At 36.1% G+C, this 18,040-nt stretch overlaps 1 protein-coding gene across 1 annotated transcript in view; it reads right to left on the reverse strand.

The window, feature by feature from the left end:
* The window catches only part of LOC140152652 (uncharacterized), a 57,158-nt gene extending 52,501 nt beyond the window's left edge, over window positions 1-4,657 (reverse strand). The window contains 1 exon segment of the mRNA XM_072175093.1: window positions 4,483-4,657. Coding sequence (XP_072031194.1) covers window positions 4,483-4,488 — 6 coding nt within the window. The 5' untranslated portion in view covers window positions 4,489-4,657.
* Between the last annotated feature and the right edge of the window lie 13,383 nt (window positions 4,658-18,040).

Genomic DNA, 18,040 nt, shown 5'->3' on the forward strand with positions numbered 1-18,040 from the left:
TCAAAACAAAACCAATAGGTGGCAGGGTGGGAGTCAGGGTAGAAATGATAAGAGTCACAGATGATCTACAGCTTCAAACTCTACAGCTGGGTGGCAGGGGTGGGATTGATGACTGCTGCTAGTTACAGCTTCAAAACTTAACCACTGGGTGCATGCAGCTGAGGTGGGAAACCATCACAGAAGATCTAGAACTAGTTATTTTGTAATGTCAGAGATGGCCTTTAATTCACTGTCCTGCGTACTGAACAAGTGCTAACACAGATGATCTAGCTTAAAAATGAAACCCCATGGTAATGACTGTAGTAGCAGTGGTAGATTGTTTTGAAGAGCTGCAGTAGTTACTGAAGTACACATGTAGAAAAGTACCACAACCACATGGCCTTGTAAGACCAGAGAAGATGAGAAGATCCTAATTTTCAATGACACAATTTATTCTAAGGTAGGGGCCTATAATAGTCCCCAAATGCTTTCCTCCAACTGCAAAACCAATAATTTATATCCAAGATTAGTAAACTAGTCTTGGATAATATTGATGTGTTTTATTTGCAATGTCAGGATTATCTATTTTTCCTTCCATTATCCAGGCCCTACTTGGTCTCAAGTACCTTCATTATTATGATTTTCATGGATGAATGAAATTAATTATTCAAGAATAATGATTTTATTTCAAATAAATTCTGGATGTTCCATATAAAATGATTACGCATCAATAAGATTATCCTTCAATATAAAATTAAGTACCGTGTACTTGTGATCATTTTTTTATGAGATGTTAAATAGGATTTAGGCCTCTCAACTTTTTTGGTGCAAGTGGGGCTGTGGATCACTAAAATTGTGCCTTTCCAACTCCCTGATCAAAACTAGTGCCTCCTAAAATTGAATGTTATTCAACAGGGTCGACTCTTATCAAAATCACCATGTTCTCACAAGATTAATTCACCTCAAGATCTATGAACCTATTTTGTCAAGGATTACATTTGCTGTAAACAAACACCTTTTTGAAAACGACAATTCAGTACACACACAGCTTCTATTTGGATTACTTGATTTGTAGATATTAAATTAAGCCGCTGCGGTGGTAACTAGGTACGCTATGGATGAACTATGGTTGCACAACACCTGTTTGTCTTCCGGGTTTATGACTTTATCTCACACAGTACTGTACCAGTACAAATGTACATCAGATCATGGTGCATTTTACTAGATTCCATTTTCAAGGCAAAATCGGAAAATCCGTAAGAACTGTTAAAGAACATATCTTGCGTTTACATTCATAATGTAATTGCAATAATTTATTATCATCATGTTATTTATTTGACCAGCATGCGTAATTAATAATTCTCATCGCGGATGCAATCGATTTCATGTATAGGCTTAGTTGTAAAATATACAGGCTACAGAGCTTTGTAAGGTAGTAGTTTTAGTCGTGAAAACTGGCAATGTTGGGCCTAAAATTAAGAATGAAGATGACATTTTAAGCTTCTCTAATACCGATTTGTAACAGGTGAAATTTAATAACAAATTTCCTCGTACAAACCTGAATCACACGCTCCAGTCGCTCCTCTTTACTCGATAAATGAGCCATGCTACAATCGGTGTGACTTCGACATCAATTCCAATCTAATTAATATTCCCTCTCCCGTGATATTTCCTGTAGATCTTCAATATTCAGGTACTCAGGCTCAGGTCGTTTTACGGGCAAAACAAACGCCACAATTCAACTATTTGTAAACATCTGTTTCTCAAGTATCAAGTCTGAATCGTGTTGATTTCACCGTGTGATACAGCTACAGAGTACGTGTGCAGCATATGACCGAGCATGTACGGCGTGTGTATGCTTGCTATGATGTGGCAAAAACACAATTTAGCGACTTCCTGGAAATGATTCTTGTCTCATATGTAGCAACAGTACAATATAGACTGCACCAGTAAATACCGATCGAAATCTTTATTACAACCAAACATAGACTGTTGTAATTTATTCGATCACAGAAGCGTCTGAAATCGTCTCCGAAAATTTCGTCCGATTACACCGTAGCCGTGCCGTCAACCATGTCAACACACACGCGACCCTTGGCATGAACCCAGTACACACACGGTGAATCCCGGCGAGTTTAATCAAAGGAAAGCCCCGGGTCAAAGGGTACTTCAGGGCGGAATTTATTTTCACGGCTTTCAATTTTTCACGACACACACTGGCACACAATTATTTCGTCTGTGATTTTGCCAACATCATTCAAACATATCATCTCTTTTCCCTTATTATTCCACACAAAATATGAAATATTGAAAAAAATTAATGTGAAGGACAGACAGAAATTCGAATGAATTCGAGACTATTTTAAGCGAATTTTTTTGTTGGAAATTTAGTTCATGCACTCTTCAAACAACCCAAGGAGGTGGGCGTCACCCCACGCGAGTATCCCTGGAGTACAAATCTACTATCAAAAGCGTCGTGTAACTAGGCAACGCATCAATTTTGTCGCTTTTTTATCTGGCCCAAGTGAGATATCAATTGAATAATAAACTAATGTTTTTGAGCTCAAAGTACACGTAAATCGGTTTGCTTGCTAAGCTAAGGCAGAAACTATTTAGAGGAACTTCTATCTTTATACTAAGCATTTCGTTAAACAAATGAACTTCTAAGCAGCATTATTCTAAGCTTTAAAAAACGAAGGAAAAAACAAACAATTGGAGCTGAACCAGCAGAAACTTCTAATTAAACTTTGAGCGAAAATGCTATCTAACACCATTTGACCATAAACTAAAAGAAGTCATCTCCGCATGAAACTTTTAAGAAATGTTTGAATGTTTGGAAAAATACAACATTGTAGTTCTCACGGAAACTCAGGATGTTTGGGCTCACACTGCAGTGTAAGGAACCATAGGCCTATGAAGAAACATATCAATCGTGCCAAAAAACTTCAGCCACTAGCAAAATTCTGTGTGTGAAGTTGATCAAATTATAATGAAAACAATAAAATCAGTGTTTTGTATACCCGGGTTTGTATAACATTCTCTTTCTCTCTTGATACCAAGGGTATCATAGAAAAGGGATTGGTATGAAATCCCACTGCTGAGTGCTGAAAAGGCACTATTTTCATAAGGCTTAGTTTTATTCATACCTGATGTATTAGTTAGACAAACATTGACTCCATCAAGTTCACATTCCTACTAAGATCTTTTGACCATTTTTGATTGTAAAATAACTGGCTTCATATGAAATAAATGACATGGGCTTGGTAAACTTAAAGAATATCCAAAACAATTGGTAAAACCACTTGGGGAATTATCACGATTAATGAGCAAAATTGTAACTTCATGACGTACTGATCTCTGATTTAGTACATATCACTGCATGGTCACTTTGGAAAGAGAAATTTTGAAATAGGCATCTACAGATTTGTCCTCTTATACTCCTCTTTTCCCTCAATATGTGCATCACTGTTCAATATCTACCATCAAAGCATTGAATCTGACTAAAACTTCTCAACTTCAAACACAGTGAGTACAAGGTAGCCCAAGGTAGTTTTGGCAAACACAAAAACTAAGGAAAGGCAAATACTGCTCCAAAACTAACACCGGACAATGCAGGACATCAAACATCCTTGTTGATAGGACGCTATGAATAACATTGATATTTAAATGAAGTTATACATACCATGATATATATCATGATATTGCCATACCACACATTAAACAACATGTGTATGCACAGCACATATCAAGATTTGTTCTGATCTTATAATAATTAATCTCAATTCAATATCATATTAATCATATAAATTTGAAGTAAAAAGTTTCCACTACACTGATTTGTGAATAAGTGCATGATAATCTAGACTGATGTACACTGTTAAAGCCAATGGTTAGCTTTTCAATTTTTCCATTTTACTGTCTAGATGACATCACATTCATCTTTCTTTATTCTACATCACACAAATCTATAAATAAGCCAGAATTTCTGAGGGCCATTTGGGCCCTTGATCTTAATTTTTTTGGGCCCTCACAAATTTTTGCGGGTCCAAATATATAATCCACATCAAGCCATCGAAGGGTATCCAGGCCTTGAAATAAGCAGAATTTCTGAGGGCCTGGCCTTTGCTCTTCAATTTTTGGACCCTCACACATTTTTGAGGGCCCGATCAACTCTTCTTCTACCCTCCCTCCTGTGCATCCCTAGCTTAGTCCATCCATATATGCCAGCAGCGCCCTCTAAACTTTATTCAAATTGATCAAATTTGCATGGGGTATTTATCACTAAAATGAACAAAATGAAAGGGTGTTCCGTTAAAAACTGGGAACTTATCAGAATCACACCATATCATCTCAGATGGCATTTGATGAAGATCTACATTTTGGAGCATATTAATTTTTTTTAACGTACAATATTTCATCTTGGTTTTTCAAATTTTCTATATTAGCATTAATAGAGCCTGCTAAATAGGCCAAAGTTTTGAATTTGTTTTCCATCATACTTACAACCATTTCTATTTCAATGACCACTTGCTTCTTCTTAGTGCTTCCAGCCCTTGATCTACTAATGCCAGCCTCCGACGCAGTCTCACTTACAGGTGTTCCAGGCAGTGATTTGCATAAACTAGTCTCAGAAGAACTCAGCTGAATACTAGATCTTATACTGGTCTCCAATGGAGTCTTATTTGTGGATTCCTCATCATTTCTTTCACATAAATCAGTTTCTGACGAACTCTGCATTGCAGATCTATTCTCTGATGCAATCTCACTGTTGGAAACACCCTCTTTTGTTTTAGACAAATCAGTCTGTGACAAACTCTGTTGAATGTTAGTTTCAGATCCAAATATGGCAAACATTGTCCCACCTACTACATTACCAGTTTCTGATGAGGTCTCAATGCCAGATGTATCTGCATCTGATACAATGGTTGCACCTTCGTTAGAGACCGCCTCAAGTTCATCAACTTTGGTTTCATTTTGATTTTGGTCTTTTTCGATTATGTGTGCTCCTTGGCTTGGACTATTTAGGGATAAACTTGAGCCATCTGGAAGATTGTCCAAAGTTTGAGTCTCTGGAAGGACCCCGATATGTTGAGTCTCCCCTTCTGTATCCAGTTCGTGGACTACTTCACCATCCGGTGGTTCCCTGTTTTCTTTGACTTCAACGGTTGCACTCATTTTCCTCAAATGTTGATGCAAAACATTTCCAGTATCATCAAAATGCTATGCAATTATGTCAATTACTCATGAAGATGATGAGCAGTTATCAGCTGACTGTCACTTAGGTTAAACTCCCCCAAATACACCAATCAGTTTGGGTTATTTGAATGTCTGTCATGCGACAATTTGAATTGATTCTAACTAGTCAGCGACAGCTAAATTCTGATAATATCAGCGTAATCTGCTTAATGCAACCTGTCTTCTTCACGTAGTGAGTTTCACAACTGAGGAGAAAAGTGAGTACCTTGACCTGCAGTACTGTACCATACATGTGCAATCTGAAGTGGCATTGTCCAGGTGATCCCACAGAGGCATTACATTATGTGTGCTCCAGGTAAATTGTGACATACAGGACAGTTTTCCTTCACCAGATCATGCAGACCATATTTCCAAATGACAATTGTCAAAAGTCCTTCATAATGGACATAATTAGTGCTAATGTACTACATCAGGTCCCAAACAAACATCGTCAATTAAAAGCAAACAATTACGCCATCCTCTCTCCATGCAAGTATCGCTACTGTGTTTTGCTATTCCACTCCAGCGATCTTCTCGTATGGTTTTACAATGTTTACAGGTACTAGGTAGCAAAGACAGTAGTATGTTTAGCAATGATCAAGTTACAAATTTAATGGCAACAATATCTTGTTAGAACCGCATTACCCTTTGTGCTAGCGAAATTTTGACTTGATGCTACTACAGCCTTTTGTCTTTGCTCACAGTAGTATTGTCAGTAATCAATAACTAGTTATTGATAATAGCAACAGCGTGTGTGTATCATGTTTAATTGCTTTTAAGTCCTCATTGGTTAGTTAAATGTGAACTAATTGATGGATTTTTGCCATTTGCTGAGCACTAACCAGCCCAGAAGCTGCACAAGGTTGCATGATCTATCTCCCACACAATTTATTGACTAGTTATGGCAGCAAACACAAGTTACATTTATTGAATAATAGTGTTGATTTTTACATCTCTATGCATTGAAAGTTGTTTGGATATCCAATACTTATACACAGATATGGCATACCAATGCTTTGTAACCAGCCTACAGGCCTAAATGGAGACATGTTTAACAAGTATTTTGTTAATTGATTTACAATTCATCTTGTGATAGGAATTAATAAATTATATTTGTGCCATTTTATTCAGACATCTATCATGTCTATCACCAACATGATGAAGGTACCACATCAACATGATCAGATAACATTGCATTATAACACTCATTAACCCAACATATCAGAGAATGATGCATTACTCCACCTAATCATATATTATACACTATGTGTGAGTTGAGTTCATTGAAATATGCAATAGCTGCCTTATGATATATTTCAATTATAGAGTAAGAAAACCCCAACCACTACTGCCAGTAATACCCAGAGAGGATCTTCTCATCTTATCTGGTATACCCAATGAAGAACAGATGCTATATAACCAGCAACTCTTCTATCATTAATTGATATTATTTTAATAACATTATTGTGTTCAGTAATGACATTTCAGTAATGATCTAAAATGTTTTAGGAGCACTACAGCTAAATACTAAATACTTGACAGCAAATGACAATATTAATGTCTTGCAATATCAAGTGTGCCTGGAAGTGGACCAAATTGACACAAGCTATTAATTAGCGAGGCCGGATTTTTGGTTTAAAATAGTGAGCAAATTGACACAAGCTATTAATTAGCGAGGCCGGATTTTTGGTTTAAAATAGTGAGCATTTGTGACGTGTCATGTCAAAAAGAGACACTTTTGGGCAGGATCGTAAATGGAGAAATAGCCAAAAATCTGCCGGTGGGTGATTTTTCACAATTTGGGTTTGTCTTGAATTTGTGATGTTATTAATGTTAAAAATATTGTCTGATAGTTTCAGACCGAATATAACTGGCATCTTGTATTTTTGAGACATTTTTCAGCGAATTCCTACTCTCAACATTGTCAATAATATTTTTAAAGGCCGATATCTCAATTTCCAATTTTATAATACCATAACTTCCGAACTCAATATCTTCGCTTAGGAATGTCCGATTTCATTGGGGAAAATAGCGTTGTGGAGCAAAATATCTCTGTATTTAAGATATGTAAAGACAAACAGAGGAAGAGGTTTACGCATCATACACTGGAACATGGAAACATTCAAACATTACAACTAGCGCACGAGATCAAATTAATGATGCTTAATCGTTATTCTTAATATATCAATATACAGGGGAAAGAAGAATAACGCATCGCACACTAGCACATTTAAACATGAATTTACAAATGGAAACATAACATGCATAGGCAGATATACCAGAGAAAAAACTCCGGACATACCTGCCTGTGCGGGGACTTTCCCCTGTATATGTAAAGACCTCAAAATTCATAACCTGCCCAAAAGTGTCTCCTTTTGCCAAATTCAAACTGTTTTGGATAGAATGTCCCTTGCATCTTACAAGTTTTGTTATCTCAATTTATGGTGTATATTTAGCATGGGTGATGTGAGTATTGAGGAATACTTTTGTTCCTGTGAGATGATGCAAGTCAAAATTCAATGCTAATGTAGAACATTGACTATTTCCAATGTGTGCATTAATTTGTTATCAGCATGATCATGGTTATACTTCATGAAGCCTTATATCTGAACTTGGGATAGAACATAAAAAATAAATTATTTGACATTTGCTAATCCTCAGTATCCAAGCATAATGAACAAAATCAATCAATAAATAAAAACCTTCAAATGCTAAAAGCACACTAATTATTGGTATTTTTGGGCAATTTAAACCGTCATAATTGTACTGATCTTTGATAAGTATCTCACATTCTCACAACATTATATGCAGCCATTAGTGTTCAGCAATGACATTCAGTAATGATGTTGGATACAGACAGTCTAAACTTAATATATAAACGCTGCCAGGGAAACATTGAGTGATTGAGTGCACGCTGCACATGTCGTTATAATGTTCAAAACAATACATAATTGATGATTAGGCTATATATATAATACAAAATCCAATTAAGAGAGCACTTGCACTTTCATTGTTCTTGAATTCAAAAAGTGCAGGCAGAATAATACAATACATATCTGATGATATACAAACTTGATCTGATGATACAAACTTGATTATCACATATGAGAGGACCATATATATCTATTCATATCCAAATCCCCCTGAATAACAAATGAGATTTTCACCATATCAGCAGCCAAAATCAGATTAAATGCAGATGAAAGTTACTTTAGGGACAGTTTGATCATTTGCAGAAATCATTTAAAATTATAATGTCAAAAAATCTTGATTCTTTGAATCTCAACTGAGAGTCTAACATTCAGGATGCTGCTTGGTGGATGTGTATAAATTTGGCTTTTCCAGAAAATAGATGCACACACCCTATAGCGGAGTTTGGATTTCTGGACTTTTTGTCCAGTCTTAATTGTTGGAAATCCAAACTTTTAGAGTGTTCAAAGGTGAAAAAATCCAGCAGAATATAGTTCAAAATTTTGGAAATCCTCAATTTGAGAGTTCATTTAGGACATTTCTGTGATTTTTCATTCATTTAATTGCATTTCCAAGCCTTTTCTTGTAACTTTGGCAATTGGAATTCCAGTCATTTCCAGTAAGTATACTTGGAAATACAGACATTTTTTTGATTGAAAAGTTACTCCTCTATAGATGGTGTGCACTTATTTTATGGAATAGCCCAATATACTGTCAAACCCATTTAGACTAAAACACTTTTATTGTGTGTTTGTCCCGTTGCAGCAAATTACCTTCACCATGTTCACACACCATCAATCAAACAAACACATAAACATGAATGCATCTTTCTTGTTGAAATTACTGCAAAAGATGCTGAAAGATGTAATGGTGTCTTTTATAATCCTTCTATCATCCATGCCTCATCGTTCTACAATGTCACCCTCCAAAGGTAAGGGTTGTAGCATTTCAGTTATGGATGATACTTGTATACCAAGATTGACAAGCTTGGGAAGTAACACAACAGTGATTGAAGGTACTTACCTTGACTGGGGCTGCAATAATTCATAAATGCAGCAGAAACTTCACATAATTTCCTTTTCTTACTCGGCAAGCTCACAACAATGCATCGTCTTAAAGCAAACCCTTAGCAACGCATCATCTCCTAAGACCCAGCATCCAGACACTCCTCATCACTCGCAATCAGGAAAAGAAGTCTGACAATCATCCAGCAGTACCTTGCTTTAGTACTCACTACAGATTGGTTGATTCATCAATACTCAACCACACATTTGTAATATGCGCAATAAGAACAAGAAAGCTTCCTCTCATGCGTACAGTAATAATGCAATATGCCAGCTTTTTATTCACATCTGGTTCGTTGCACATGCTCTCCAATTGGGTACTTTTTACCACAAATATCACTTGTGTAAAACAAGGACACACACTACAAATCAACCATTCACTTGACACACTCCAAGTTCTGGGACAGTGGAGCTTATGTTACGTTATCAAGTTTGCGATCCATTATTATAATTAAAGAGGGCACTGGCTTGTGTCATTTTGTTTCAAAATGTTATAATAAAATCTGAAGATTCCTTTACTAGAAATGTTTCACACTTAAAGACATAATCGACAGGCTGTAATAACATGCAGATTTAAACACATACAGTCATATACGTAGATGGCCACATAGAGGCACTGTGATGAATGGTAACATTATTTGTTTCTAAGAATATTTTATATTAGACCTAATGTTTGACTTTTTTTTCTTCTTCTTTTTCAAATTAAAAATTTAAAAATTAACATAGGACTCAGAAGATAAATGGATAAAACCATTTTTTCTCAAATTCATTTCAACCACTTGTTATTAAACAATTAATTCTAACAGAATATACTTAAGAGTATCTGCTAATTACTATTAATAGCCGATGTATGCATAAATTCAGCATTGATGTAATTTCCTTTGTTTGATGCTAATAACAATTAACCTTCAAAAAAAGAACAAAATTCATTAAAGCTTGTGCTGTTTTATTGGACAAAGAAAGAACAGGCAGACAGAACACTATGTAGCAACTTATGTTTCATGTGAATGAAATTTAATTTTACTGATTTCAAAAGAGGTTAATATCAATATACAAAAACACAGACTTTTAAAGGTCAACAGCTAATAATTTGTAGAATGTTTCATGCTGCTAATACTAGGCTTGTTTTATTTTCATGAGAGAATTTGCTGCAAAAATTAAACAGCTCAAGTTGTATTAAGGAATCGGATGGCAATGTTTGCACAGTATTTTTTATGGGACCTGAGAGCACATCAGACATCAAACTGCATTCTGAATATGGAATATTGATATTTTTGATATTTCTGATATAACAGTCCTCGAAGCATGATGCTCGAAGTAAACTTTATAAATCTAATGATATGTAATTTTTAAAGTTTATGTAGCTGGGAGGAAAAGCTGATGATTAATTGAAAATTAATATTGAAATTTTTAACCTTTCATATTGAAGATATACATTTTTTCCCCAAAAGACCTACATTTTTTGGTGTTTTAGGGAAAAATCTATATCTTCAATACGAAAGGTCACAATTTTGATATGATGGACGGCTTTTAATCCCAGCTACAAAATAATTGGCCATAAAATGTGTATTATATCGCGAATTTCAAAAAATCAAATTATTTGATATCAGAAAGACATTTCTCGTATACATTCAAAATGCAATTCAATATGTCTGATCCAAGCCCATAAGCATTTTGTCAATGTTGTGGTCTCCTTGGTGGCCATATGACCAAGTCAGACTTTAAAGTGCACTGCATCGGCTCCGTCAGACAATAAATAAATAATTTACTGAAGCGTTTTAATTCCGGTAATGAATGCTGGTAAATACCGTGGTCAAATTCATTCAATAGGTTGATTCTTTCCTGCTTTTAATTTATTATACTTGTAAATAAATTGATAATGAGGCTACTTTTGGGCCTTGTGCACCAGCTTGTACAGGTGATGTGCAAGTGAATGGTTGCCATCTGACACTAATTCATCACATGTATTCACTTTTATATAAATAAATTATTGAATATTGTCTAGATCTTTAAATTTGAATCTGCTTCATTATTACAATGCACTTACAAAAATTCTTGCATTCAACTGATGAAAAGTCCTAAGAATGACTGAATTGGACATCAGGGGCGGATTTATTTTTTGACTAGCAATGGGCGCCGGCCTAACTTAAAATACAAAAAATGAAAGAAATTTTTAAAAATGAACAAATTCGGTCATGAACAGCAAACAATGGGCCAAAACCGTCGAAGTTTTCGGGGGTAACCCCTTAACACCATTGTTTTCGTTTTTCACCAAAAGGCCCCCTCTATCAAAAATTCCTGGATCCGACCCTGGACATGGTTTACAGGCCTTCAGAAGTTCAGCAGGCAGTGTGCATGGCAACACATCCCAACACATACATGACATAGGCACCTCTGACAAAACCTCTCAAGGAGTTAAATGCTGAAATGAGACCATTATGGTCAAAAGTGACCAGAAATTTGGCCCCCAAATAAAAACACCATAGAAAGGGTTTGGGGCTATTTATAAGGCTATATTAATTTAACTGTTTGTCTCAAAGTTCTTCAGTGTTTAAAAACCTAATGCGGAATGCATTTTATATCCCTTTTTTTCAATATAGAATTTTGAAATGCTTGTCAAGGTGATTTAAGCATTTTGATACTGTGATATACGTATACGTCGTCAATTCATACAGACCATATCTTGAGTTTTTTTGGCTTTTTGTTGATAAAAAATGATATAAAAAAAATAACCTAATGCGCACAATTTTACTTTAAAAAATAACACGTGCGGGAGCTTTGAGACAAAGGATGTATTGAATATAGCCTAATGCTGGTCATAATGATCCAGGAGGTATACACCAATCCGAGAAGCATTTACTGTATTTGGCCCTCTATTGACAGAACCACAGATGTACCAGTGCGGGAGATTTAATTTGTTCAATCAATTCATAAAATTTTGTATATATTGAAAATCACTGTTGTGTACAATTCTGTACATAGCACACTAACAAGTAATTGACGGAACCCCCGACCTTGGGACACCGCAGTTTTACGTCGGGGACATCACAGTAATGGCGTAGTCGGATTGGTGTATATGTATGTGGAGAGACGACTTGGACCCACAAGTCGCCTGCCCATACCAGCGACCCTGCCTTGGCCAGCAGCGCCTCCTGGTCTACCTTAACACAAATGCTGCATTAGGCATGCGCTTTCTTTTTTTGCTCTTGACCTTACCACACCCATTACACATGCGCAACCCTGTATGCTACCAAATACTATGCCTCCCCTTTCAGCAGGTGGGGGAGGGAGCAGGCAACACATAGGGCAAATCTGACCTAACCCTAAAGCAACTAACACATTGAATAAAATGTTTGTTAGAATTTCCTTCCCAAACAATATAGCCAATAGCTTCAATAGAGAGAGCCCTCTACCTCATGTACTGTACAAATTGAGGTCACTCTATTGTACAAATTGAGGGCTCTTCAGTAACTACTTCGCTCAGTTAAAATGTTACGGTTTAAAGCCACCCAACTATTGTTAATTTGATTAAATATAAAACCAAGCACTGAAATAAGTGGACTGGAACCAGGAGCAATGTCTTTTTGAAAATTGTTCCTGGTTCATTGGTATTTTACAAGAACCAGGAGCAATTTCTGAAGAAACAGGAGCAATTTTCAAATAGCAAATCCATATCTGCATATATCTGCATACCAGCACTACTATTCAAGTGCAAAACTGGAACCACAAGCAATTTGTTTTAGAAGATTGCTCCTGCTTCATGTGAATTTTACAAGAACCAGGAGCAGTTGATGGCTTTGCAAGCACAAATTTGTTCCTGGCACCTGCTTATTTCAAGGCTTGATCAAAACAAACTTTCCCTTTCAAACCTACACTGCCCAAGAGTCCCACCACCAGCATACAAGAGAAGATTTCATTGCAATCTCTAATCCAGTTACACCTAATTTTCTGCAGTTTTTTTGCTCATTTCATTTTGGTACCATATATTCAACTTAAAATCTGAACAGAACAACTAAAATGAAAGTTATAAACATTGGCAATAAGGGCATCCATGTTTTTAAAAAAAAAAGCTCATTGGTGCTAAAAACAGACAAACAACCAATACATTATACATCAATTAAACATCAAAGGATGACTATTTTAACAGATTCATTAAAACATCAAAGGATGGTTGAATAAAAGGCAATACAATGAAAGATTTCATGAAAAACTGACATTGAGGGCAATTAAAGGATGTCTCCCGCAATCACAAGTTCAAATGCCTTGTAAGTTGTATGTTAGAAAATAAATTATCAATCACAAATCACATTCCTTTTATTTGAAACAAAAACTCATTGACCAACGAATTAAAACAGCCATCTCTCAACACACAAAATTCAAAATTCCCGGGTGCCGAAATTGTCCAGTGCAGTGACATCCCAGTAATACAATGAAGGCTGGCGACAATTGAGCACAAATAACCATTACGTCAATTGATGTTGCACTAGACAATTTTGGAGCAGGAAATTTGAATATCGCATGTTGAGAGCCGGCTGTTTTTATTTGTTTTTATGGTCAGCATGAGTTTGTTTTGAATAAAAACATGTTATTCTTGCTTGATAATTATTTTAAGGCATAATATAAGGCATAATGTTGTGATATCCTTTAAAGGGGTACTACACGGTCTACACCCATTGCATTTTTTGTGTGTTTTTTGCATTTTGTGAAGAAATGAGAAAAACAAATTGGACAAAGTGTATTATGCAAAATGAAGGAGCAAATCTCAGTGATAAATGAAAGTTGCTGTTCAAATTGAAAAATAAGGTCTTTGGGTGACAGATCAAATGGAAAAAATAGGGGTCTTCCGTCTTCGGGTGACAGAGCATGTGTTCGTAAACAAATATTGGGTCTTTAGGTGACAGCTGCGCTGAAAATGGGGTCTTAACAGCCCTACATACATGTAATATGCATCACCTCCAAAGTGGGAGTGCCCCCGACCAACAGTGACCCACAGAAGATAGAATATTGTGACCCCACTGAGCATATCCACTGAGAATATTAAATTTCCACATCTAGTAAATAATACAAAAATGGTGTAAACTAATACAACTGAAAAACTGTCAAGCATTAATTCTAAAAAAAGGTCCTTTGGGCCCATTCCATATCAACTCAGGGATGTGCATCAGCACCTCTTCAATTTTTTCTTTTTTCTGTGTGGTGGTAGATTTGATGAAAGTAAAATCCGAAAATTTGAGCTTCATACTCCATTTAGTTTTCCGTGGCATCAATTTTGAAATTTAGAGGTCCATGAAGCGTAAACTTTGTATTCTGGGGTACATAACCCAGAGTTGTAGGCATTATACATGTAAATCAAAATGTGTACAACTCTATGGAGAATGCAAAACTTACTGATGTGTTGAAGCCATCGAGTCCCAAAGCCAATATCTCTCAGAAATGTTGTCCAAGGACATATCTTCAACATACCTGAAGTTGATGGTGGGGCAAAAATGTCTGACATTGGTTTTCAGGGGGGTCAAAATGTACAAAAAATGTACAATTGGGGTTTTGTATGGGTAATATTGAGCGAAAAGTATTCTAATAGGCTCAATATAGGATAAGAGTAATGTCCTACCAAAGGGCTAAGAAAAAAAAAAAAATGGACAATAAAATTATTTTTACTTTTGGAGTTTTGACCCCCCAAAGTTGGTCCTGGATGGACGAAGTTGCATTTTGAGGGCCCTATATCTTTTAAAGTAAAGGAGTTACAAGTTTTCTGATGCCAGATTTCAATTCTACACAAATAAGTACCCCAGAATACATACTTTTCAAAGTTGTAAATGGTTCCCTTTATACATTTATGGACCTCCAAACGTTGTCTTTCACGCTATGGCACACATTTTTACGCTGACCCCCTAAATTTCAAATTGATGCCACGGAAAAACTAAATGGAGTATGAAGCTCAAATTTTCGAATTTTACTTTCTCATCAATATCTACCACCACACAGAAAAAGAAAAAATTGAAGAGGTGCTGCGGTGCACATCCCTGGAGTTGACATGGAATGGGTCTCGAGCAGTTTAAAACAAATTGCTCTTCATATGTGACACGATCATCTGCTCCATGGGGGCCAAAGGAGGCATTTTTGAAAATTGAGGTACCGGTACTATAATTAATATTACCGTACTTCATACAAACATTATGCTATCATATACTGAAAACACCACAGGTATATCACATTTGGTTCTAAAGTTATGAAGTTTTATGATGTCTATTTTCTTATGCATTTTATTGTTTTTTACTCCATATTTGTACCTTCATCTCAATTTTAAATTTGCCGCCTTTGGCCCCCATGGACCAGAGTGTGTCACATATATGGTTGATACTGCAGGAACTGTCTTTTGGAATTTGCAGGAGAGCTAATAAATAGCTCTTCTGGAGCCTTCAAGGAGAGATATTTAGAGCTTTTACATCAGGGACTGCCTTTTGAGGAGAGCAAGAGCAATTTATTGTTTGCTCTCCTTAAATCTGATGCAGGAGAGTGATTTTCAGCTCTCCTTAGTTGACCATTCTCTCCTTATATTCTATTTTAAATGCTCTAAACAGCTCTCCTTGAAGTTGAAGGCTCCAGAAGAGCTATTTAATGATCTCCTGCAAATTCCAATTTAGACAGTCCCTGTTTTACATTTCATATCGAAACCTTTGGGGAACTAAGATTTTCTGAGCTATTCCACGCTTGGACTCCTATGGAAACGCGGGCTAAAATATTGGGTCTTTTTTTACATCTCTTGCCACCTAAACATAATTTGTAGTGATATAACTTGGATCTGCTTGTTACATGGAGCTAATACTGTGATCTTTTGATTTTTTCAAAAATAAACATGCGTATCTAGGGGTAAACTTTTTATTTTTAGTCAAAAATCGCGAAAATGTCTGTGTAAATTTCACGTTTCTTGACAAACCGGGAGCTTCTAGTCAGCTTCTATTCATCAGAAAAATAAACAGCCCTATCTAATCACTTGGATCTCTTGAGTAAAATTTCTTCACTGTGACTGCTTTCCATTGATGTAACATTCATTTTGATGGCTTCAGATTAAGACTTGCGTGTGTTCAAGAAAGAAAAAATTGTGAATTCGAAGTCGGACTGAAATCACACTGAAATATAGTCATCAGGCCGTCATATCCTAGTCGTTTGCACAGACCTAAACATTTTGACACACTGAATGCCCAAAAGCCAATCGATCAAGAAGTAAACAAACAACCCGCTGAAGAGGTTAAGTGAGCTATTGTGCGTAATGTGGACAAGCTTCTTCGCAAAGTTCGTGTAGATTTTTTCGTAAATTTGTGGCCAAATTGTAATTAAATTTTTAACTTTTGTATTATTCTATAACCACAATATTGCAAAATAAATAATACAGAATAAATGTGTGTTTTTGTTTGCATAAAACACAATATAAAATAGCGATAAATGAGACGTATGTCAATGAAAAATTCGACCGATAGTGTATGGCTTCATTGCTAATTATCGATCTGTGTTCACTATGCGTGACCTGTGCGTTCAGGCCAATTTTGATAGGGTCCTTTTCACTAAAAAGGTTTCCATATGAAATGTAAGGAGAGAATGGTCAACTAAAAGGAGAGCTAAATTCACTCTCCTATTACACCCATCGAATGTGTGTCATCAGCCCTCATTTTTTGTCAATGTTTACATCAATGACAGAAGTACTCCAATACAGGGGTAGCGCTAACTTGCGCCATGGGGTCATAGGCGCATTGTTTTAGCTTTTGGCGCACAAAATTACCATTTTGAGGTTGCTAAAGGGTAATTTTCGCCCTTTATTTCTATTGTTTTGGATCCATAGCTTCACAAAATTCAAAATTTTTGACCCCTTGTTTGAAAACCTAGCGCTACCCCTGCTCCCATAATTGAAAACTCAAATACAAAGGACATCAGGTGGCAATCTTAATGACTGTAGGAACCCATGGATTTGATCCATGTACTCTCCTATCAGATTTAAGGAGAGCAGTAGAGAGTGATTGCTCTCACTCTCCTCAAAAGGCAGTCCCTGTTACTGCTACTGGCCACCACCACACACACAAAAATAATATAGAACGGCATCCACATTTCCATAAAGTTTTTGAAATTTAGGGGTTGGATGTTTAGTGTTAAACATAAAAAAGGATATTATTTACAAAAAAGGTGAAAAAATATACGGTAGGCCTACAGCTATGAGCTAATGTAATTATTATGTAGTTGTAGCTAAATGTGATCATCAGTCTGACATTTGTTTCTTGTCAACATTTGAAATGGACATTCCAACAAATATATATTAGGCCTATTATTGTTTGACTGGCGTAACCCGACCGACCCTAAAAATAGGGCCAACGGCCCGCCAACCCAAGACTTTTTTCTTATTTTTTGCAACAAAAAAAATTAAATTAAAAAGAAAAAAAAGTTCCAAGCATGCAAGGCCGGGGATCACTCACATAAATGGTCTGTACGCATGCGTGACCAAAAAAACAAGTAAAAAGGGGTATTTTTTAAGGCAAGTTATGCGCGTGACGCATTTAGGGTCTAAAAACACTGATTTTCAATAGGGGTAGTTTTCTGAAACTGAACAACTTGTTTAGGGTACCTTTTCAAATCTCTGGTAAATTACGAATTTAAAAAGGGTACATTTGTTACATTTTAACTCATTAGGGGGTAAATTCTATTTTAAATTACCTTATTAAGGGGCTAAATTTGCTGGTAGGGTAAAACTCGTTTAGTGGGTGTTTGAAAAAGATTTGGTCACACATGCGTACACAGTCAATCAG

This window comes from Amphiura filiformis, chromosome 1, assembly GCF_039555335.1.
Source record: "Amphiura filiformis chromosome 1, Afil_fr2py, whole genome shotgun sequence".
Classification (NCBI taxonomy): Eukaryota; Metazoa; Echinodermata; class Ophiuroidea; order Amphilepidida; family Amphiuridae; genus Amphiura; species Amphiura filiformis.